At 31.5% G+C, this 25,171-nt stretch overlaps 3 protein-coding genes and 1 non-coding gene across 5 annotated transcripts; 1 reads left to right on the forward strand and 3 right to left on the reverse strand.

Annotated features, from left to right (window-relative positions):
• Positions 1-297: 297 nt before the first annotated feature.
• Positions 298-10,494, reverse strand: LOC132946168 (endoplasmic reticulum aminopeptidase 1-like). Its single transcript, XM_061016027.1, has 14 exons — positions 10,251-10,494; positions 9,928-10,080; positions 5,821-6,012; positions 5,664-5,746; positions 5,369-5,577; positions 4,966-5,146; positions 4,655-4,880; positions 4,158-4,561; positions 3,905-4,063; positions 3,518-3,776; positions 2,471-2,876; positions 1,239-1,381; positions 1,052-1,181; positions 298-989 (listed from the first exon to the last, which is right to left on the reverse strand). Exons 1-14 carry the CDS (start codon positions 10,303-10,305, stop codon positions 602-604), a joined length of 2,988 nt encoding a protein of 995 aa, XP_060872010.1. The 5' UTR covers positions 10,306-10,494; the 3' UTR covers positions 298-601.
• Positions 10,495-11,421: 927 nt separating this feature from the next.
• Positions 11,422-14,681, reverse strand: LOC132946169 (GTP-binding protein Rheb homolog). Of its 2 annotated transcripts, none has more exons than XM_061016030.1 (5): positions 14,363-14,681; positions 14,161-14,232; positions 13,873-14,080; positions 12,819-12,948; positions 11,422-12,578 (listed from the first exon to the last, which is right to left on the reverse strand). In XM_061016030.1, the coding sequence occupies exons 1-5, from the start codon at positions 14,409-14,411 to the stop codon at positions 12,486-12,488; spliced, it is 552 nt and encodes a 183-aa protein (XP_060872013.1). In that variant the 5' UTR covers positions 14,412-14,681; the 3' UTR covers positions 11,422-12,485. The 2 variants fall into 2 exon arrangements, with proteins under 2 accessions (XP_060872013.1, XP_060872011.1); XM_061016028.1 differs by having other exon boundaries at positions 12,804-12,948; positions 14,363-14,662.
• A 1,585-nt stretch (positions 14,682-16,266) lies between these two features.
• Positions 16,267-16,385, reverse strand: LOC132947974 (5S ribosomal RNA). Its single transcript, XR_009664971.1, has one exon. It is a non-coding gene; the product is annotated as a 5S ribosomal RNA (ribosomal RNA).
• A 4,134-nt stretch (positions 16,386-20,519) lies between these two features.
• Positions 20,520-22,241, forward strand: LOC132947530 (trimethylguanosine synthase-like). Its single transcript, XM_061017837.1, has 6 exons — positions 20,520-20,549; positions 20,658-21,172; positions 21,236-21,312; positions 21,407-21,541; positions 21,745-22,031; positions 22,110-22,241. The coding sequence occupies exons 1-6, from the start codon at positions 20,520-20,522 to the stop codon at positions 22,239-22,241; spliced, it is 1,176 nt and encodes a 391-aa protein (XP_060873820.1).
• Positions 22,242-25,171: the final 2,930 nt, after the last annotated feature.

Genomic DNA, 25,171 nt, shown 5'->3' on the forward strand with positions numbered 1-25,171 from the left:
TTGTTTCATCTCATTGATTAATATTCTATAAAATTATAATACAAAAATATAATTAAAACAAAGCAAATGTGATTTTAAACGGTTTTATTAATAAATTGATTTTTGGCAAGTTCAAATAAAATACTAATTTTAAGGTTAAATACGTAGATATGTTAACTATTCATACGTATTAACCCTGTGAACACAAATGATTTTCAATAATTTTATAAGATTTTCAGTTTCAAAAAACCCTGAAGTTTAGTACTCAAAATTTTACAAAGGACAAAAAAAATGTTTATGGTCATTAATAAAACAATAAAAGTTTAAAAGCATAATATTTTATGTATACACATTGGTAGAAATTTGAAAAGGTTAAATTAATTTTACAACTATTGGTTTGGGAAGCAAATTTAAATAATTAATGTATTAAATTAAGTATCAATGTATCATTTTAATGTTTTGTTTTCATACTCAAAATATTTTAATCCTTTAAATTAAAAAATTGATTTGAAATAATTTATTTCAAATTTATTTTTTAAACTCATTTTTCTCATATCAGTCTTACGAATTTGCTTGGCTTAATACTTCAAAAATACACACTATGTTACACTGTAATCATTTTTCAGTTTTTAATGTTCTTTGTTTTTGAGTTTTTCACTAGCCAATCATATATTTGGGCCTCATTATTATTAACCCAATGCACATTGAGTTGTATCATTTCCAAACTTTGTTCCAAAGCTCTGGTTCCTGAACCAACATCTATATAACGGAAGAAATCAGATACTTCTTTGAAATCGTACTCAGTTGCAAAATGAGATGTAACCGCTGTAATTAGACCTCCCAATGTGAAAGTTCCATTTCCAAAAAGTGTTTGAAGATTATCCCAGTTAGCTTTCAGATGACGCCATGCCAGCAGCTGACCTTGTGATCCTTGTGAAGCCACCACGCCAAAAACCATTTTTACGTCCTGTGCTTTAACTTTTGTGCTGTCTAGTGTGGTTGACAGAAGTCTAAAAATTAAATTAAATGTAGATTGGAAATTTTTGTCTTAACAAAATATTAGACATATTACTTTTGAAGTAACCAAGGATCATTAGAAGCACCAAGTACTGTAAGGAGTAATTGACGTTCGCTTGGAACACGACTTTGATTGTATTTATCCCAACAAAAATTCCATTCTTTGACGTCTCCATATATGATACCTATTAACAAACATTTTTAATACTAAACACTAATGGAATATAAATCAATGATATTACCTGCCAAGTAAATGACTTCTCTCAAGTTTGGTGGTACACGTTTGTTTTCATACATCCATTCCTCAAATCTATTTTTCGCTTCTTTTACCACATCTTCTATTCCATATATTATAGCCGCAGACAAAATCTGTGATCGCATTAATCTGAAAATTTACATGTAAAACATTGAATTATAATAGGTTAGGTATAACGTTAGCTATACTTGTAGTTATAATTATAATATAAAATAATTGTCTAGTGACACAGAATACAGACTATCAATAAATAGCATTACCGCACTTAGAAAATAAGTTTGTTCGGCAAAGTCAATTTAACTATGATATAAAATTATAATGCACGTATGATAGTTAAGTTCAAAGTCATCCCCACATTAATAACTAGCAATATTTCATTATATTTATTCCTTTTTTAAAAACGTTGAATGCAATGTTCAATTTTCCATTTTAAACAATTCTAAAACAATTCTGAGTGGAGCTTGGTTTAATTTATCTTCTCTCTCTTACATTTATATATTATGTAATGTACAAAGCTATTGAAAAATGTTATTTAAAACCAATTTAAGAATTAAAGATTTTGAACATTTGTTGAATTGAGGAAAGAATATATTAAAACCTATTGTGTTAGTGTGAAGCTACAAAATGTAATTAGATAAAAGAAATTTCATCATATAACATTATCATGATATAAGTAAGTAAGTAACTTAAAAAATCCACAATTTTTCAAACTTTAAATCACAAAAAAAAAACTTCATAAGATTTTGAACTAATATGGCTACTGGTTATCGTCATATTACCTGTAAATTATGATTAATAATCTTGTATTACCTACATTTTTTAGTTTTAAATCTTATATTATCTAAATATTAATATAATTTTTCGTTATGAGTTGAGTTATAACTTATAATAAGCTGTATACAACAATTTAAAAGTATACCTACACAGTTTAACAATATATATTATATTATTAGACATTAATACATTATACATCGTTTTTGAACCTTTTTGAGTTAACAAAATAATCCCTTATATCTACAACCAGTGGTACATCCAGGGGGGTTACAACACGGGGGCCCACTGCTTCGAAAATTGTTAAATAATAACAAAATGTTCAGATAATATTTGTCAAAAATTAATTTTAACCCCCCTGAAAAAAATTCTGGATATGCCACTGCTTACAACCTACCTAACTTTATGTACACGGTGCACCCATTGTAAATAATAATAAATACATACTTTTCCAAATGAGTTCCTTGGTCGTCCCATCCAACGGATCGAGCAACAGGTCCAAGAAGACTCTTCGTATAGTCCAAAAACAGTTTGTATGGTGACGATTCTGATAAGAACTTGCTCCAGTTTTCAAAATGTTCGAGAGCTGTCGCCCATGGAACAAAATCTCTTTCTTTATACAAATATTTGGACAGTTCTAAAGGGACAGTCACGTTGAGTATTCCCGCTCTACATAAAGTAAATATATCATCTATCAAAGAAGCCCTGTCTGCTGCACTGAACACCTCATGGTTTAATTGAAGTTGTCCAATTATTTCGTTCCATAACCCATCATCGTAATTAACACGGTAAAATCCTGACTGATTGACGTTGGCTTTCAACCACCGTACCTTCGGATCAACCTCGAATCTCACTGTAATTAAAAATGCAATAACGTTATTAATTAAAGGTTCAGGATTTCTATCACTAATAACCGATGATAAATGCTTCCAAAATTGTAATTATACGCATTAAAAATGTTATTGATTAGGAAATTAAATCTTTTTAACTTGAACATTTATCCATTGAATAACCCAGAATATATCTACCTTTAAATTATGCCTTAATATAGACAAATCTTTAAAATAAAATGTCTTATTTAAATTTACTAACATTCAAACTTTTTGTACTTATTTGTAATTGTGCCTGTATTGGCTATGTTACAATTAATATTAATTCCTATGTTCAACCGATAGTAGAACCCAGGTTATAATAATAATATATTTATTATATAGGGTAGTCAGGGCATATCCAGCAATTTTTTTCAGGAGGGGTAATAATTCATTTTTGACGAATTTTATCTGAAAATAATTTATTAATAATAACGTTGTTATCATTTAAACATTTTCGGAGGAGGTTAAAATCCCTTACCCCCTCCCCAGTATACGCCACTGAGGGTAGTAGGTACAGTCATAGAGTAAAAAATATTCACCGCACACCAACTATGTATGCATGTAGTAGTATGTATAAATATATAATTAAATTAAAAATATATTTATATAGTTTACTACTAACCATCAGTCATGTTCATCCAGACAACTTCTTGTTCACGATAACTTGTAATGTCCGTGTAAAAACTCAGTGGTACGTACCACTTGTAATCGTACTGAGACGGTGCGGCTCGATTCTTTACCTTACTGGCGATTTCTGAGGTTAAAAGGAACCGACTTTGCATTGCCGTGAACGAGACCGCGTTGTTCGAAGACGAACTGTTTTCTCTGCTTATCTTGATCACCGGGAAACCCATCTGACAGGTCCATGTATCCATTATGTACTGAAAACGAAATCATTAAAAACGAAACAAAATCGGGCGACTGTCTAATCGCAGTGTAACATCATAGATTACATGAAAATTATTTATTTATTTTCATTTAATCAATGGTAATATTATGATTCGCTTACTCTGACTTGTACAGTATTTTTAGCATGTAGGCTCAGCACGCTCCACAGGTCTGTAGTATCTGCATTTCCGTACTTGTGTGTATTCAAGTAATCATTCAGTCCGCTCCTTAAGGTTTCCAGACCGAGAAATTTTTCTAACATGTATAAGATCGCTGCTCCCTGTATACAACGATTTTTTAAAATTAAAATACTATTTAAAAAATACATATACTATATAATTTACAATATATACTACGATATAAACGAGAATTACTTTGCTGTACGATATGGAATCGAATATGGCCTCGATTTCTACCGGATCGTGTACACTAACACTGATCGGATGCGAGGTCGACAACGCGTCGAGTTTCAATCCTTGCTGGGTCTTGTCCAACACGAACTGAGCCATCATCGACCACCCAGGCATCACGTGGTCAACTCCGCGGTATTCCAAGAAACTGGCGAAACCTTCGTTCAGCCATAAGTCGTTCCACCAACACATCGTCACCAAGTTACCGAACCATTGGTGCGCCAATTCGTGGGCCACCACCACGGCCACCCACTGATGGGCGACCGCTGAAGTTTCTTTCTCGTCGTAAAGTATTGAAGTCTCCCTGTACGTGATCAAGCCCCAATTTTCCATTGCTCCGGCGCCAAAATCCGGTATGGCGATTAGGTCTATATATAAAGTAAGTTATAATATATTAGGTACCTATATACTTGTATTATAATCTGTGATTATTATAATCGTTTTTATAATATTAGGTTTACCTTGTTTCGGTAGTGGATACGGAACTCCGAAGAAATCCGAATAATGGTCCATGACTTTAGTGGCAGTACTCAGAGCGAACGAAGTCTGGGATAACAATTCAGGCGGAGCGTAAACTCGCACAGCGACTCCTTGTAAGGTTTGCGCGTGTACGTATTGATAATCGCAAACAACAAATGCCACGAGGTAGGTACTCATTTCTACAGACTCTTCAAAGTCGTCGCGCATCTATAAATCATAATAATAAATATTACTTATTGTTCGCCATACGCGTGATGATTATATAAAAAAAATAATAAATATATAACCCTACCAGTCCAACTCCCATGTACAGCCCGTCGTCCATGGACTCTTTGATCGGCATGTTGAACAGTGCTATGTGAAATCTGTTCCTCAAGATCGACATCCGAAATTTAGCTTTGAACTGGGGCTCGTCGAAGCACGGAAACGCTGAACGAGCGTACGTCGGTTCGAAATGAGTCGTTGCCAAATATCTAAAATTATTGTTTACTGTATAGACAACGTTCGCTACCAACTCGCTTGTAAACTATAGAAACATTGACGTGCCAATTGATGAGGGGGCGTGGGGTGAGACTTGATCCCCCCAAAATTATTTTCTACTACAAAATTCAATGAAATGCGACTTGTTCGTTTTATGTTTTTTGATTGATATATTATTTGCACTTAAGTCCGTCTATCAACAGTAGGTAACTCACCTTCTTTCACCTTTGCTCGTTGTGTAACTACTTATGTAAAAACCTTCCAACTCTCTGCTCAACCGGGTCGTGTATTTTATAATCAGCGTGTAATTGTGGTCGGCTGACAACGTTTCTTCAAACTCCAATAGTATTTGTTGGCCAGCAGAGTATTCCAACATTCTGGACACTTCGTAAATCTTTTCGTGATTGTCAGCATTCACTACACGCTGTTCGATTTAAAAAAAAAAAGTTAAAAATCAATCGGATAATCATGCATTGTTATTATTATTATACAAAAAAAGTAAAAACTCACTTTTTCAACTATGGTAAGATTTTTACTATGAAAGACTATGTAGTCAGAATCTCGAACGAGTCTGAAGTTAATTAATACTTGGCCTGAAAAACATAATCATCCACGTTATATACCTGTTACTAAATATAGCCATTTAGTTAAACCATATCGTTCATACCTTTTACATCTAAGCTGGTTAGATTTGGATGTATTCTAATGTGGTAACTATAAGGTCTAGCAAATGTTGGCAAACGCACGTTGTTCCATGGAAATATGTCGCCGTTGGTAGCGATCGGTATAATTGATCGAGATCTATTGACTCCGTCATCGTCAGGTAAAAAGACTGGCTTTTCACCAATACACGGACAATCTAAAAAAAAAATCGTAAATAAAAAATGTATATGTGTTTGGTAATTTATTATTGGGTTTAATATAACATGTTGTCTTTGTATGTAGACTATTCAATTAAAAAAAATATAATAAAAAGGAACGAGATGAGGAGCCGCAATAATAAGTGATTTGTATTTGTATTTGTACATATTCACTATCAAATATACTCTATAATACAGTTACCTACAATTGTTAACATACCCATATGAATATAAGGTATAGGCATATCGCATATGTAGCTATTTAACAGCAGTACAGTAGAAAATTAATCTTTTTTATATGGTTTGTCGTCGAGTGCCCCATAAACATTGTCATACAGCCGGTTTGCGCCAAATCATAAATTGGTGGATTTTCTTTTCCGCCAAAAATCATACGATTCGCTTTTCCGCGATAACTTACAACATTTACATTTTAAAATCATAATTGTAGGTCATGCAACATGTGTGTCGTGTGTATTGTATACCTATGTATTACACATATAATAACTGTTATTTCCTACATTTTTTTATCATTATACATTTATACGGCTCACGGAAAAATAATTAACATAATATTTACGTAATTTTGACGAATTTTGTTGAAAGTTTAAACTTTATATAGTCCATAGGTAGGATTCTAAAAACAAAATTACTATTATATATTAAAATTTTTTTTTTTGTGGTAAGAACATGTTGCAATTATTATGAAGAACCTAAAACCTTGTATTCAATTTTTAATATTTTTACTAATAGGTACACAAAAATTGTACCATTGTATCATACGTAAATTGAAAAAAATTTCTCTACCTATTGAATTTAGTTTTTATCTAATTAATAATTTGTCCTCCTATCTAATTGCTACAATCATTCAATATTATTCGAATGCTATCTTTATAAGTAGAGAAAAGATTTTAATGCATTAAAACCTAACCATATATCCGCCAAAAGTTTTAAATATTATGCATAACCATATGCACTAAAATATTCAAATATGAACTCAAAAATTAGCAAGACATTTGTTTTCAGAATATTTAATTAAAATAATAAATTTAAAATTATGGAACGCTACTATATATACTTTTCAGTTTTCGTCTTTTCTTTAAAATGTCTGGTTTGTAGGTAATAGTATTAATCTATTAGTCTGCCGAATATGGTATTACATTATTACTAAGTATATATTTGATGATATTATTGTGAATAAAGTAATTTATATATAACCTATTTACGTGGAACCATGTTTTAAATTTTCAATCCTTAGCTATAAAAGTTGAACATTTTATAAATTTTTAACTACAAAATAATTATTAAATTTTATATTTAATACATTTTGTCAAAATTTTAACTGTAAATGCTTATAAAAAAAAATTGGGCATATGTATTTTTGATATTTTTCAACTGCTATTGTAAAAATATATCAGGAGCCTTGTATTAAATTTTCACGCATTTTTACCCAACAAATAAAATTTTATTGACAATTATAGAAAATAAAACTAAAAAATTGTAAAACTGACAATGTCCGTACAAACAGCTCAAAAAAAGTCAAAATATTTTCAAATTTTTATGGTGTATAAGAAATGAACATATATACACATTCAGTGATATTTTTATTTATCTACAGTTATTCATTTTTGAATTACAACAAAATAACAAAATCGCTACTTGAGAAATCAGGCGAATATATCCAATCTTGTAAAAATATGAACTTCAAACGCTCATAAAAATTTAATTTGATTTGCTTGTACCAAGAAATTTTTTTTTGTTAATAAAGATAAACAATCTTATGAGGAATCTTGTATTACATTTTCTAATCTGAAATTTTAATTTTAATTAAATTATTAAATACATTTCTAACTCAAAATAATTTGCACATTTTCGTGAATTTTACGTATTTTGTCAATATTTGAACTTTAAATGCTAATAAAAAAAAATTGTGACAATGGATTTTAAATGTTTTTCATGTGCGTTTGAAACAATATACTAGGAGCCTTCTATTGAATTTTCAAGCTTTTTTTAACAAACAAATACAATTTTATTGATATTTATAGAAAACAAAACTAAAAATAATGGTAACTGCAAAAATGTCTACAAATCAAAATATTTTGAAAATTTTATCGCGTATAGAAAATGCTAATATAAACATTCAGTCAAAATTGCATGTACCTTACGGTCATTTGTTTTAGAGTTGCACCAAAATCCAAAATCGATTTTCTCAAAAACAGATTTTGCATAAAAATACCCGTTTTTCGTTCGTTTTTCACGGTGCTTTTGAAAACTATTGGAAATTTTAAATTTTGACCTCCCGAATGCACTAACTATATTCACTTTCCCATCAAACAAGATACTGTAGAAGAAAATCGATGCAGTTTTACTGCCACAAACCATGATGACAGACACAAAAAAAAACACACATCATTGTAAAATCAATACATTCATCGCTCCGCTCAGATCTAAAATATAATATTTTTTTTCTATATTACAAAAGTATTTATTTCAAAAATGTCTAAAAAACAACAAAAAAACGCCGAAATATGCACTAAAAGATGAAATGTTCAATTAAAATCGTAAAACAAATCTCTAAAATAAAAATAAAAATGGGTAAATGTTGATTTATGCTAAATATGCACCATAAAAGTTGCATAGTTCAAATCGTTATGTCATGAATATAAACATGCAAATGCATACAAATAACAAATCCACGGTCTACTTATAAGGTTTTTATACAGTGGAAAAGGGAAGTGTATATGATTTAGCGGAAAAGGGAAAGGTATAATTTTGGTGGAAACTGGTAACTCCCATTACTAATGGCCAAGGGTCCATTAGTTTTACCTATGGGATTCTGAGCGGAGTGATGAATGTATTGTTTTCACAATAATGTGTGTGTTTTTTTTCTGTCTGTAAACATTTTTCTATACCTACTAAAAAAAATTCTTCGATTTTCAACTTCAGTATTTTTTCTGGTGGGAAAGTGAACCTAGTTGGTACTTTTGTGGGATAAAAATCAAAAAGCGTTGGGAAAAATAAAAATTAAGGAAAAACCGGAATTTTTACGCAAAACTAATATAACCGTAGATATTTGACAATTTCACGAAATATTTATGTTAGCATTTTCTGTACTCAATAAAATTTTCAAAATATTTCAACTCTTTTTGAGCTATTTATAGGCATTTTAAATTAAATATTCTTTTTATTCTAAAAATGTCGATAAGATATTTTTTGCTCGGAGTCAGAACGCTTGACAATTTAATGTAAGGTTCCCTATAAGTTGTTATTATAGCAATTTAAAAATGTTAAAGATACATAGGGATAATTTTTTTTTTTTTAGAAGCATTTTAATTCCAAATGTTGATAAATTTCATCAAAATTACATAAATTTGCAAATAGTTTTGTGGTTAAAATAAATTAATTATTAGATATAATTATTGTAATCGTGTTTTGCCAGTTATACTTAAAGACCGTATTATTAAGAGGTAATATGCGTGTTGTACATATAATATATACGATGTACCGACGAAAAACAACAAATCGTTAAACTCAGACGATAAAAAAATAAACACTTGTTACTGGAACATGCAACAGCGATATTAAATTACTATTATTTTAAACGATAAACGTAATAGGTAACATTTATCCACGTGCATGTCTACGGTAAGTTATTGACATCGTTGGCAAACGCCAAACCAAACAACATAACGTTTTTTCAGTGACTTAATTGTAGGGTATGATAAATTGAATCCAATTTCAAGGGGTGGGTATATTTTTTTCAAGTGCACACCGATATCATGTAAAATCTAAATATATACCAACCCATCATATTATATTGTAAACGCATAGGTACTACGTCGTCGCGTGCTATAGTTTAATATTATTAAATTATTATAAACCTAACGATATATCTTTTTTGGTGGCGAGACACTAACCGTTTTGAGGTCCGGCGTAGGCGATGATCACCGAACACAGAAACATGAGGAACAGAGTAGTGCCGGCCATGATCAATGCTGTTCTCCGCGAACACGCCGTGACGGCCGTGTGCTCGTATATCCCAGACTTGTGCATCATGTCCTGATTATCTCCTGGTAAAAAGAAATATTAAAAAAAAATTTGCTATTAGGTACCTTTTGCATATTATTCTATCATGAAAACTTATTCAGACGTCGTTGCCGCGTATCGATGTGTGTGTGCGCGCGCGCGTATTTGTATATTGTATGCGATTAAATAATATTTTATATTATATTATACTCACTATAATGGTTGATGGCCGTCAAAAAGGCCACGTCTTCGACTTCCGGTTCCACCATGGCGGTGCCGTCGATGTCGTCAATGAATGCCGCAATTTTGTTTTCCCCGTGGATTTTTATTCGTTTTCCGCACTACTAAAAACCGACGGGAAAGTCGGAAAGACGCTGCTGATGTGCACTGCTGCGAACGGCATATTATCCTATTGACGTTTTTAACCCTCCCGGTGCACATGCGCCCAGCGGCCGCCCACCACGCGCACGACCCTCCGGCGAAAGGGTCGCGCCGCCGCCGCGAGGGGGATGATGATGACCGGACTTGCATCTGCCGCACGCGCCAACATCACTGGCGCTGCAGTGCGACGAAGTACCCTCGTATTCTCGATAAGTATAAAAAAAAACTATGTCGTTTGTTATAGGCACGCGTTCTACTGTTAACTACTGTACTGCGGACGGTGAATGGTGATCCGTCTGGTAAACTTTCAAAAATTCCATTTACTACATTTATTACTCGACACTTATTTACATATTTCCCGTTATTTTGTTTTACATAATCCATATTAGTATGATACAAATGATACAATAATAATTAATATTCATACCTATAAAACAATCACTAATAAAATTAGTAATCATTTAAAGGGACTTCCTATAGGTATATACGGCAGGTTGGCTCCACAATGTAATTTTTCTATGAGTCTAATTATTGGACTTGAACATCGTTTTTAGTATATGAATCAGATTTTTTAAATCGCAACTTTTAATGGGATTATATCGTTTACCAGGTATACCCCACATTCCATGTGTTTGTTGAGTCGACACACATAATTATGTTTAGTTAATTCGACATTATATTATGTTGTTCATTACAATATGGGTTAAAATAATTCTTAAACCTGATGAGAGGTACCTATAAATTGAATACTTAATGCTTATTATTAAGTCGTCATAGTACCTAATATTATAGTCTAATAAGTAGTAACTAATAACCAGTATTAATAAATCAGTTTTGCATTATTGTACAAAACAACATTGTTGTAGTGAACATGAATATTATTTATATTATGTAATTTTAGAATAAAATAAATTGCTACTGTGCTTTGAAATGAGTAATGAGAATACATAGATACATTTTGATTTTACAACTTAGTATTTGCTAGTATTAAACAAACAACACACTTTAATACTTAAAAAATGTATATTTAATTCTTAGTTTATACATTATTTTTGTCTATAATAATAAATCGTATTATCTATGAATACACAAGATGATACTTTGAACTTCAAAGTGAATATAAACTTATTAAAAAAATACATTCACACACAAATCTTACATTTCATGTTGCCCATTTTCCTTTCAATCGCCAGAGAATCTACAACCAATTTTTGATTCTTAAAAGGCATCCTATATTCTTATTTTCAATATTTGAAGCAGAACATTTTTATGAAAAATATTAATGTATGAATACCAACAAAAAGTAAATTAATAAGCATTACAATTTTAGTTTAGAAATGTATACACGTTAAATTGATGGTTCACTACTCCATATATTACACAATATTTAATAAATAACCAAAACCTATTCCATATATTTTATACAACAAAATGTACATAAAAATATTATGCTTTAGGATTTATATTATTATTTTTATTAAAAATGTTAATCAAAATAATTTGTACAATATGTAATTATAACTATTGATATAGTTGTAAAAGGCGGGAAGAGTAAATTACCCCATTGATGGTATGCTTTAGAGTTTAGATTTTAAAAACAAAAATATAGGTAGTAATTTAAGAATCATAAATTTAACATAGTATGACCAACTAACATAAAGAAAATAGCAATTAAAAATATTTAATATTACATATTATCTCATTAAATGGATTTTAAAGTAATTAGTGTTATTGATAAGAGAACCACCCTGTACAATACTATAGAAATGTTTCAGTTTAAAAACTAATTAAAATGTAATGTAAAAAATAATGATAAAACAAACATAATATTATGTTACAAAATATATTAAGTAAAATAATAATTTAGCATAAAGATAGAAGAAAGTATATATAAATATATATTTTCTTTTAGTTGCACTTTTAATTAAAATTACTTATAAAATATGCGACTAAATTAACAATCGTTTCTGATTTCAATGGTAATTTTCATATTCATTTCACATTAGTTATACAAATTAAGATAAACATTTATGGAAAAAAAAATTTAATTTACAGACATGTTGCACTCTCACGATATACTGCACTTATTATTGTCTTGATCATTATTCCCATTGGCTTTTTCAATTTCCATTAACATAGTGTGAAATATATCAGCTACACACTAAAATAAAAAAAAAAACCCTTATTTAACATAAAGTGATATCTACTATGCTTAATATTAATTAATAATATTTTATTGTTTTTTTAATATTTAGTATATTTTAATACTTACATACAATATTATGTGATGAAAATAAAATTGGATAGAAAACAATATGAATGTTACATAGGATTAGGAATTAAATAAATCTATAAAATAAAATAATAAAAGAAATTAACTACTAACTTTTTTTGATGTTACCTCATTCTGCTTGGCCGAGGCTTCAAGGAATACAGCTTTCCAAGAATCTGCTAACTTCCGTCCTTCCTCTTGCGTAACAACACGGTCCATATGCAAATCTTTTTTATTACCTACCAATACTACTGGAACACTAAAGAAAAAAAACAAATAATAAATCCAAAGATTCTAGTTGCAAAATTGTAGAGCTATCATAGTATTCCTACTAAAAGCAAATAAAAATCTAGAGGATTACTCATTAATGATCACCAGAGCTTGGAACTTCATGCATTTGCATATTTCTTATGAAGCTGCATATTCAAAATCTGATTCAATATAAATTTGTTTCATGATACATACAATCGCTATACAAACATTTAAGTTGCATATTTTACTAAATCTATATGATTTTACGCATATTATGGTTATGACATAATAAAAAATCAATAATAAACACATTTTCAATACAATACAGAGTATTAATTGTAAATTTATTATGATCAGCAGTCTTATTTAATATTTTTTCAATAAAAAAAGATTTATTTTAATCAAGAGCTCGTGGCCTCTATAGTTTTGTAGAAAGCATGACTAATATATAAATTTGTACTGTTGATAACATTCTGGCTAATGTAAAAAAAATATTTAAAAAAGCATAATCGCGTATAAAAATTTTCAAAAAATGATGCAGCGGATACTCTATATTGGATGTACCCTTTACCTCCAGAACCAATCATAACCCATTGGAGTACCTGGATAGTGGATAAATATTTTTTCCTTAATTTTGTTAACACTATAAACAAATTTGTAAACTGATTTTATAAATATGTTGGATTCCAATGATGTTTTAATTATTATAGTTTCAAAAAGAGCTCTTTTCCAAGTTTGTTCCTAACTTAATAAATACATATTTTATAAAAAAAAAAAATAAAAAGTGCATAATATAGGTATTGCATATTATTTGCGCTTTTTAAATTTTTAGTGCATATTTAATATATATTATGCAGTATGCCCATATTTCATTGTTTTTTAGCACATTAAGTCCCAAGCCCTGGTGTTCACTAACCACAAAACTACTTACTGTACTTTGCCAGTCATGTCTAATAATTTATCATAAATTATCTGAATGATTTCAAAAGATTTTGGGGACGTTATACTATAAACCAAGACGTATCCATGAATGTCCATAGAATATTGTGTCGGCAATATGGAGTACTCGTCTTGTCCGGCTGTATCGACTAATTTCAAGTCATATTCTTGATTGTTAACTTTAGTTGTTTTCACAAAAGCTGCGGATATTAGAAGAATTTTTAATCTATGTATCTTACTAATTTTAAATGTTGTTCTGTTATGTGGCAGACAGACTTACTGTTTTCAATTGTTGGATCGTAAGAATCTACAAATTGACCTTCAACAAACTGGATGCTCAACGACGACTTGCCTGAAAAACCAAATAAACTTGATTTTTATTAACAATAAAAGAATTTATTATTATCTGGAATCGTTCACTGAATATCACCAGATCGGACGAACAATAATAATATAGTTTCTGATAAATCTATTTCACTTACCGACTGAACGGTAGCCCATAATGGCGATTTTTCTTTGTTTCGGCGGCATTTTTTTTTCAGACTGCGATCACTTCACTCATTCATTCGTGTCATGTCATACTGTAATAACTTCTATACTGAATAGTGAATACTACGCCTAATGATTATGGTATTATACGCACAATATTTTACTACACGGCTTTGTAGTATTTAGCATAATATTGTGTAGATTATACAACATGTTAACCGAGTCACCGAGACGAAAATTCGTTCACGAAACACATGCGTTTCATGGAAAAAAAACCTACTCGTGGTTATTTTTCTTTTCAGAAAACGAACCTGTGATTCTTCGAATTCTTTACAATTTACCACTTTTGTACGTTGACTTGTATACTATAATACACCGCCAGTGGCGGATCCATTAGCGGATCCATTGGTGGTTGGAGGGGGGTGGCGAAGGGGGCATTTTCCCCTCCCACAATCGCCTTAGTTTCCTTAATATGTTTTACACGGTGTTAAGCCAAATTCGTAGCCAATTTTTGTACTTCTTGTACTTTTGCCCCTCCCCAAAACTATAAGCCCTGGATACTGCGCTACTGTACACCTCCAGTATACCAGATACCTAACCAGATATTGTTCTATGCAAATACTGAGAAACTGTCTTATAATATCGTGCTATACACGTCGATTCGATCACTGATACTGTATCTGTCTTATATTAAAAATATACATATGTAATCTGTGCACAGGTGAAACTAGACCAATATTTTTGGGGGTGCTTACATTTTAAAGAATTCCCAGACATCTGCCCTTAACACTGTATTTATACTGTATATATTAACTGCAATAATTGCCATGTATCAAATGTATATTTATGTAGGTGGGTACTATATTTTAATATGAGTGAAACAGTAATATAGGTATTAAGAAAATAATAGAACAATTTTCACAACTATTTTAACATGATTTTTCTGACAGCAAATTTAAATTACTGCTAGTTTAGACTTCAAGACGACGACGTGGTCAACCTCTCCTCTCTCAATATTATACCCAAATCAATAATAGCATTGCAATTATTTTATTCAGTGAAGTAGGTACTTTTTAACTTTCGCTGATTTTAACTAGAAGTAGAAAAGCTTGAAACTGGAAGACTTAGATCGTTTATTTCTATTGTTACCTACGTATTTTTTTTAAATACTATATATGACGTAAATTGGGGGGGGGGCACTCAGAAATTGCTGTGTTGTAATTTGTAAGCGTATAACTCTGGCCCAATCCACGGGGGGGTGTGAAGATAAAAAGTTTTACACCTACCTATATATTTTTATAGGATAAGTTACTCTACTATTACTGTAATTTAAAAAGTGATTGATTTTGTTCAGGGTTCATTAATTTTTGTTGGTGCTTGGGTATGGTAAGACGTACCTATAACTGACTCATACATTATACTCGTATATTACAATATTATGCTTTTAGTGTTTTTACACTTTCACGTTATTAGTACCACACTATTGGTAAATATATACCATTATGGGCATCATGGCACAATAAAAGCACGGAATAAGTATGCAACGAATAGCATTATTAAATTAATTATACCTATACCTATTACCTAGTTAAAAACGATTTATAAACGGCACAAGTTAAACCTATATGCAATTAACATTATTGCATGTATTAAAATAAATATTTACCGTTATGTGAAAATTAAGTTCTATGAAAACATAACGATTCACTGCTAATTATTGCAATCGTGTATCGTTAAAATATATTTACAATATTATTCATACATCTCAAATAAAAAAACTGGGAAACTCACTGTGCTGTTTAGTAAACTTAATTTAGAATTAGGGCTTTACGCGATCCGCGGACCCAAGATTCTATGAGATATGGTTAAGTTGGAAAGAGGATTAATAAAAAAAAAATGCCAACGGCACGTAGTGTTCCCAAGCGGTCACCCATCCAAGTACTAACTACGCCCGACGTTGCTTAACTTCAGTGATCGGACGAGAACTGGTGTATTCAACGTGGTATGGTCGTTGGCGAAGATAACGTAGCTACTAACTATTGTTAAATAAAACATAAGATAATATCTGTATATTATAATTGTAAATTATCATTATTATTATTGTTTATTAAACGCCGAAACGGCAATTTTACATATTATTACAAATAGGTATGGTATAAGTACAGTAAGGTAGAATACATAAATAATTTAGATAAAAGTATAATATATTATGAATATCTATAGTTTAAATTTGTATTTTATTGTTTATTTTTATTCATTTCTAATTTCTACACCATAGGTTAGGTCATCATTTAAATAATTTAAATATATCCATCAAAAGTCTTGATTATGGTCATCAAACCGTTTTTTAAGTATTAGTAGTATTCTGTATTACCTTTATAAGTATTACACTGAACGGAGTACCTATATTTTTTTTTTTTTTAAATAATGGCGTTTATTGAGGATTTACAATCTGTACATTATATACAATAAGTAAATATGATAAGGTATAATAAATAATATAAAACAATGGCTTTGAGTAACGTGTAGGGAGGCTCGCAATCGAGTCACCCTTTTACAATGAAATGACATTTTTATGAGTAATATAAATGTATTTTATTGGTTAAGAAGATCTCTGCACTAGTTACGTTTGAGACGTCTTGTGGGGTTGTCAGGAAGAGTTTTTGAGGCCAATTGAGAGTTGAGGTGGTTGGGGTTCATATGGAGTTTCCCATGAAACCTTTTGTAGAAATTGGTGGCTGTATCATGGATGGTTTTGATTTGAAGGTCATCATGAAGTAATTTGTTCGTTACGTACCAGGGAGCTTTAGCAATGATACGGAGACAGATTGATTGAAAAGCTTGAACCGTTTGAGTATTGGATTTTTTGGCTAGGCCCCAGAGTAAAGGAGTACCTAATACCTATCTATACTCAACAATTACTTACTAGACTGATTTTTACTTAATATCAAAGATTTTTGACAACCAGGAAGTTTGAGTAAGTTGTTTGGACCATGATGTCTGATCGTAGTATAATATATATGGTGCTGAAAAAACATTATTTTAAATGATTTTGTTGATTACGCGTCATGTTAACTATAAATTGGTCATTTTTTCGTGTGAAGTATTTTATACAATAGGTGTATACTTACGGACTAAGGTGTTTTTTGCCATGATCTACGCCAACTTTGAAACAGAATATGGTCGTATAATAATCGATAAATTATACATTTATAAATATGAACATTTAAACAATATATTAATAAATTATAAACGAGTAAACGACTTACAAAACATATAAATGTTGCATACAATTCGAAAATAATTGACAATAAATACAACCTGCAAATAAATAAGATACATAATATAAATCATATTGTCACAAAATACGTCGTAATGACATACCTATAATATATACAGATTGATATTGCTAATGTCGTGTTTTAAAATTGTATGTGTGTAACACTATTTTTTTTACCATGGTGCACATTATGAATAGTGAATTTTTAGATTATTAATCGGTTTGTAGACATTTACGATCTGCAAACTCACTTGTCTTTTACTAAAAATCTGCTTATTTGATGATAAACGCTTTGTTCTCACGTGTAATTAACGCTGCATCAATTCGTTGACAAACATGTTTTTTACTTTCCTCTGGCCAGGCGGCAAGCGGATCTCCTCGGTAATGGGTATACGGCAGTATATTTTATCACTAGCCACCTCACGAAAATCCTCGGAAGGCGTCTTTTTCGACGCGGTTACCTAAATCGGAGTATCGTAGATTATTGAAGGTAGTGGTTATCGAAGGAAGCTGACCTAGGTTCGGGCCTGCTTTCGATAGTTGGTGGAGCGTTGGTAACATCCGCAGTGCCGGTGTTGAGGATACGCGAATAACTGTGGACCTTTATAGCTGTCGGCTGCATGTGGGTGTCAATCCAACGACGAATTATTTTTGTCGAATTCGGTGGGTGTCCGAGCGTGAAGGGCATTGTCACAGCAGCTACACGTTCCGTCGGGCCAGAAGCTTTGTCTAGTCATCTCCAAAGTTCAGTCCGTGCCACGTATATGCGCAGAGTAGGTACTTCATCATAATATCTCCTGTAAATGCAAACACGAAAAGGTGTTTGGTAAACAATTATATTATTTACAGTCGCTATTGCGATAAGGGTAAACGACACGCGAAGACGTACCGGTATATTTCTTTCTAATATTTCAAGTTCAACTCACCTTTTAAGGGTGCAATTTGCTTCTCCGCGAGTCTCTCGGCCAAACAAACAATACGCGCGGTGCGTACGTCCCCAAGTGGCTGCATGTAGTATTTGGGAGTTCCGAGTCGATTTTTACAGGGAGATGGATGAGGTATAGAAATTCATTTTTAACGACGAAAACATAGAACGGCCACGGCGACCGACGCATTGTCGATGGGCAGGGGTGAGAATACTCAAGCGAAGGTTGGCAAACGGTGTAATGCCAGAATACTCCAACTATTGCCCCATGGAATGCGACGCAAAAGCCGATCGATACAATGCCGGGATTCTCCAACTATTGTACCATTGACCGGCTTATAACCGTTCGCTCGAGTTCGTGTGGGATGTCTCAAAACCTGTGTCGCGTAAGTCTGCCCGGGTGGGTCTTACTACGGCACAGATGAGTGAGTGACACAGCCTATAGCCGTCGGTCGCAATGTCATTTATACGCGAGTATTAGAACTTTAACGTCCAGTCCGTGCTTAACTATTACGTGAGTCTGCCCGGGTGGGTCTCACAATAAGTTGATAAGCACGGCCAACGGAACGCGGTAATATTATTATGTAGTATCACGTGAATCACAAAAGTGCAACAGGCTACATTGATAAGGATTCATTCTGTATTTTTAAAATACAATCGAAAAATAATTCGCAAAAATTCGAATACGATTTGTTTGTTATTTTCCAAACATTGAAACATAGTAACGCGTTTTCAAACGTTGTGTGGATACGATTTTATTATTATTATTATTTTTAACAAGATGTAATGATAAGTATACATTTATTGGTTTTTTAATTAAAATATAAAAAAAGCCCCGAATTTACGGAAGCGCATAATTATAGAAACATACACTTGCCTAAATCATCATGACGTGGTTTTAAGCGCGGCTATTATTAATTATTATTCTTCTACTGTCTAAACTAAAATAAGACGTGGCTTATTATAATATATGAGTACACATTTCCTAAGATTTATCTGTTTGAATTAACGACGACAATAATATTATATTATTTACAACCCCACAGCTTTTAAAATATTTAAAACCACTTTTACTATTCCATCGTTATCTGAATTTCATTGAAGCATTCAATAAATCTTGTATGTATACCTAATAACAAATGTTAGATTATGGTATGCTATAGAAATTCTATCTTTATTATTTTGTAACAAAACAGGTACCTATCTAAATATTATTCAACTCTGCAAAAGAGCATTGTCACAACAATTTATTATGAGAATAATAATATGGTATGATAATATAGTCGTCCATAGTTGTTTGGTATATTATATAGTTTTTAATTATATTTAGTAATAATAAGACAGTTGTTTCTGATTTTTTTTGGATAATAAATATTGAAACGGGACAAATTAATCATGACCAAAAACGTAGGTGCCAAAATTGTAAATACGGTCCTGGACCTGTACAGTAGGGTATAGGTTTCATATAATGTACTCGCGTATTTTTATGGGCAGGTTCTAGTAAATTTGTTGGCTAATATAAAATAATGCTTTTTTTCTCGTAAAAAATTCCCATGCTGGCTGTATATAAACAGTCACGTTTGTTACCAATGGTGTATGCGGCCAAAAATTTTCCTATAAAAGGCGTAAACACACGATAAAATATGACATTTATTTCTTAGACGCCAAGCCGCTTATACATCTCATATTATAACGCCGAGCTTGCTCTTTGAAAACCCCTATCGCGCTTTCTCTCTCTTGTGTAAAAGTATTCTGTTGTTTTTTTTTTGTAATTTCTTGTAATTTTTTGTGTAATTTAAGATAAATTAGATTTGTTTTTTTTTATTTATTTCATATTACTTAGTTTTTTTCTGTTTATTCTTGTTTGTTTATTTTCTTAAAGTTTTCAATAGCCATGTTGTATAGACTAGAAAACTTTAAGGTACGGTACATGCGGGTACAGACAATGTTAGCCGCGTGGTGCACCGAAGAAAACGTAAGTATAATTTGATATTATATAGAAAAACGCTGCTGCAAGCCTCCCGTGCGTGTGTCACGAATTAATTATGAATAATTATTGACTTTAATGTTTTTTTTATTGCAGGACGACAATCTCACAGCAGGTGTTATAAGAGTGACATCAATGCTGTTCGTCACCGTGGTGGGCACTGTGTCTATGAGCATCTTGGCGTTGCTGCTCTGCCTGTTGTACGCAGGACTCGCGATGACTGCGTTCATCGCCAACATTGTTAAGAGTCCTGCAGTGCAACGGGCATGGAGAAGACGTGTGCCAGGGGCCGCCGTTTTGGCAGACGGGGAAATAGCGTCGCGTTGCGTGTCCATCGGGATGGATACCGCAAGACTGGCGACTGCGACGCTAGCCTTTGTTATTTGGCTCATCGCTAACTCTATCGGCACCGTTATGTTTGTGGCAGTGGAGTTGATCGGACCCTCCAGCCGACCCGAAGAGCAGACGCCGCTTAAGTCTGCCGCTGGAGGTCCGATCGTCATAGACACCACGTTTGCGGACGTCGCGGTCGCTCTGATACCGGGCAGTTCCGTCTGCACAGAAAACGATACACACGTTGGCACGGCGTCAGCAGCGCGGGTCGATACCACGTACGTGCATTTACTTACAGGTATAATCAGAAATTGAATAATGTATTTTTATATTGCCCACAGACCAATAACTTATAAATATTGGAAGAAGAGACATGCGTTGTTTTCTAAGTTCGACCAAGGCATTTTGTTGGACGAGGGTATGTAAAAAAAAACCTTTATATATTATATACGTATCATACCATGTTAAAAATAAAAATGATATATATTATAATCGTATGTTTGGTTTTATAGAGAGCTTTTACTCGGTCTGTCCCGAGTCACTTAGCTTGTATATGGCGGAAAAGTGTGGCCGAGTAAAAGTGGCTGTGGACCCGTTTTGCGGCGCCGGCGGAAACGTAATTCAGCTTGCCCGACTGTTCGACAAAGGTACTGTAATATTTTTTGCATTAAAAATAAATAAAATCGTTTTCGTGGAAATAAAATGTGAACATATTATTTCTACTTAATTGGTAATTACCGAAATGTAATAATTGTCTATAATGTACCTACTTATATATTATAATAATATATTAAGTAGGTACCTATTATCTGCGGATTCTAATAATTGTAATATTTTCTGTTTGCAATAGTCATTGCAGTAGATATTGACGCCGACAAAATAGTAATGGCCAAGGAAAATGCCGCTATTTATGGCGTACTGGATAAGATCGAATTTGTTGTCGGAGATTTCTTCAAATTGGCTAATCAGATAAAGGGTGATGTTATAGTCACATCGCCGCCATGGGGAGGTCCAGAATACAACAAACTGGATGTTATCGGGCCGTTAGCTTTGTGCATGGATAAGATTCTGGAAGTAGGGAAAACGATTGCCCCAAAAATACTGTTACACCTTCCCAAAAACCTTGATAAAAATGAGGTTTGTACATCATTTAGCTTAAATATAATTATATTATTATTTATGTGGAACTATAATTTATATTTTAAATGTCTATAGTGTTGGAAAATGTGCAACGGAGTTGGGGCCAGCCTTAGAAAAATTGAAAATGTGTTTATAAACAGATACCTCAACTCAACGTTGCTGTATGTCCGGTCCAATAATGTAAGTTATAAGTCATTGTCTATTTAATACAATAAAAGCATAGTAAAAAAATAATTAATATAAAAAAATAAGACTATATTATTAATATAGTACCTACTTGATGAATTTAATATACCTAACCGTATATACATATACATAACAATATTATAATAATGTATTATTTATGTTTGAATTCATTAGAACAATTCCGTACCAGACGTCGCTCCCAAACCGGTCGACATCCACTTGTATAACTGTAAGTTGAAAACGTCTATATTTAAAAACTGTTATAGTATAATATTTATCTAATAAATTAATTTTCTTTATAGCATTCCGCAAGAATGAGCGGTATTGTTTAAAAACGTACCAGAGTTATCTTGTGGATGTTGATACGTTGGTGAGCAGCCGTCGTGCATCGGTCTGATGTACATACGGAAAAATTATTATTGGACCAGCCATAATATTACGTTGAGCTATCTGTCTATCAACACATTTTCAGATTTTTAGGCCAATTCCGTTGTCATTTTCTAATCATTCTTTATTTTTATTAAGGTTGAGGTGTAACAGAATTTTAGGGGCTATTGTAATTCCCACTTCCTGGAACTTTATCATACATACAGCTGACAGCCCGATGACCTACATTTTTGTGTTTTTGGTCCACCCCATGATGGCGAAGTAACGAACACGTCACCGTTTATCTGATTTGCCAGTTTGAAAGAGTCTCCAACAATTTCGTCGGATAGGTACGCCATAAATCGTGGCATTTTGCTTGGCCATAACTATCTTTTCGGCGTCAATATCTACAAAAATGACATCCCAATTGTTAGGTAATATAGATACTTAATATTTATTATAATATAATATAATTACGATTAAGTAGAAATAATATTTTCAAATAATATTACAGTCAGCAGCCGAACAGTCGCTGTAAGAAGTTTCCGCTGCGCCACAAAACGGGTCGACGCCGGTCGCTGGACATGGTCCACCAGTCGCAAGTCCACAAGTCCCACCCACCATCATCATATCTTGTATAATCTATCATCTATTCATCTATTCATCTATCATCTATCATCTATCATCTATCATCTATCATCTATCATCTATCATCTATCATCTATCATCTATCATTGCAATATTATAATTATTCACCTAAATGCATGTATACCTTAATAATATTACCTACTTAATATAATTGACAATTTATTGTTACCCATCTAACACTGTATTAATAAAAGTATTTGTTGTTAAAATAAAGTTGAGTTCTACATTATTTGTACTTAATAATTATTCGGGTACAAAGGAAACGTATTTTAATCATACAAAATTAGATAAACTGAAATAATAAGTCAATACGTCGTGGTAAAAATAGTTTTTAATTAATAGGTAGGTACTTCAACAAAATAAAATGAAATACATAATATTTCATTGTTAGGTCACAGACCTTTTTTACTGTTATAGACCAGCCCGTCGTTTGCCAAATAAATACATTAATTGCTGATATATTGGTGCTGCGGTTTTAGTATAAATATTATATATTATAATATACTAGCTGATCCCGTGCACTTCGTTGCCCGTTTAATGTATCAATATTTGTTGAGTCAACTTTGTTCAATTCGTTATTTAATATTCGGTGTAATGGTGTCTGTAGTCTGTTATTATCGTTTATGAAGTTAACCCCACCGACTCGTCCGATTGACTCAAAACCAGTGTTAATATTTTGCAAATATGGATATGCATAATTGCAATTTGGATTTAGATAAAATTTACATTGTTCTAACTTAATTAAATGTAATTAAAACAATAATTTAATGTAGTTAAAATAAAGAAATTATTCAATAAAAGTACGAAAATTATTTACTTCATACAATCAGTTTATTAATTGAATTTGCTTCTAAGTTTATGTATAACATAATTGAAACAGATAATTGTTCTCTGCTGTATAACGGAACTCAATGTATCATTAAATTGTCCGTTATATAGACAATTAGTGTTTAGAGTCCGTTTATAGTGTTTTAAAATTTAGAGTAATACGATTACATAATACCTACATTGCAATGAAAATGTATTAAACAGTATTATAAAAATATTTAATTATTCAAAAAAATAGAAAAGATATAAGGTGGGTACTAAATATGTATAAAAATTAAAAGACTAATGTTTTAGCCGTTATAGGTAGGTTTCTATAATTGCATGGTTCGTAAATAGGTAGGTGCCTACAATATCTTTTAACGAAGATTTTGTGACATTCTATATTTAAAATCCTTGTAAACCATTTTACATAATAGAACATTAAGTCGAAAGACTCGTTTACCTATATGATAATTTAAATTAATACAATTAGTACCTACATAACTATAAATATTTAGTAGTACAATTTTACAAATTTAGAAAATTTAGAAAATTAGTTTAAACTTAGAGAAAAATTTTAGTTATAATATTGATGAAGACGAAACTGATAAATGATTTTATCATGATACACAGATGTAACAATAAAAATTAATTTTTAATTTTAATTTAAATAAGTATTATTTATAATGTTTGAAAATAATTTATAGATAATTAATTCATTAAACCATTTAAATAAAACACAGAAGAAATATAAAACATCAATACATTTTGTGCACATAATTATTATAAATTGTGTTATTTAAAACTAAAATAAAATACCTAAAAAACGATTAGCCTTTTAGTTTTTACGTACAAAAGTATTTAAGTTGTACAAATAACTAATGTCAAATAAACTAGAAATATCAAATATTCATTATTTAAATAAATTTATTTGTTTATTTATTTATTTATATATAATATAATCACCCACTAGAATAATTTATTTTTAATAATCCTTGTTAAATACAGTGTGTTTCACTCAAATGGTAACACGAAATATTTCCGTTCAGTGACCTTGGATTGAATTGGGAATTTTTCGAGGAGCTAGGGAATACTAAAATACACATTTTGTGATCATTTTCGAATTTTTA

This window comes from Metopolophium dirhodum, chromosome 6 (assembly GCF_019925205.1).
Source record: "Metopolophium dirhodum isolate CAU chromosome 6, ASM1992520v1, whole genome shotgun sequence".
In the NCBI taxonomy this organism is placed as follows: Eukaryota; Metazoa; Arthropoda; class Insecta; order Hemiptera; family Aphididae; genus Metopolophium; species Metopolophium dirhodum.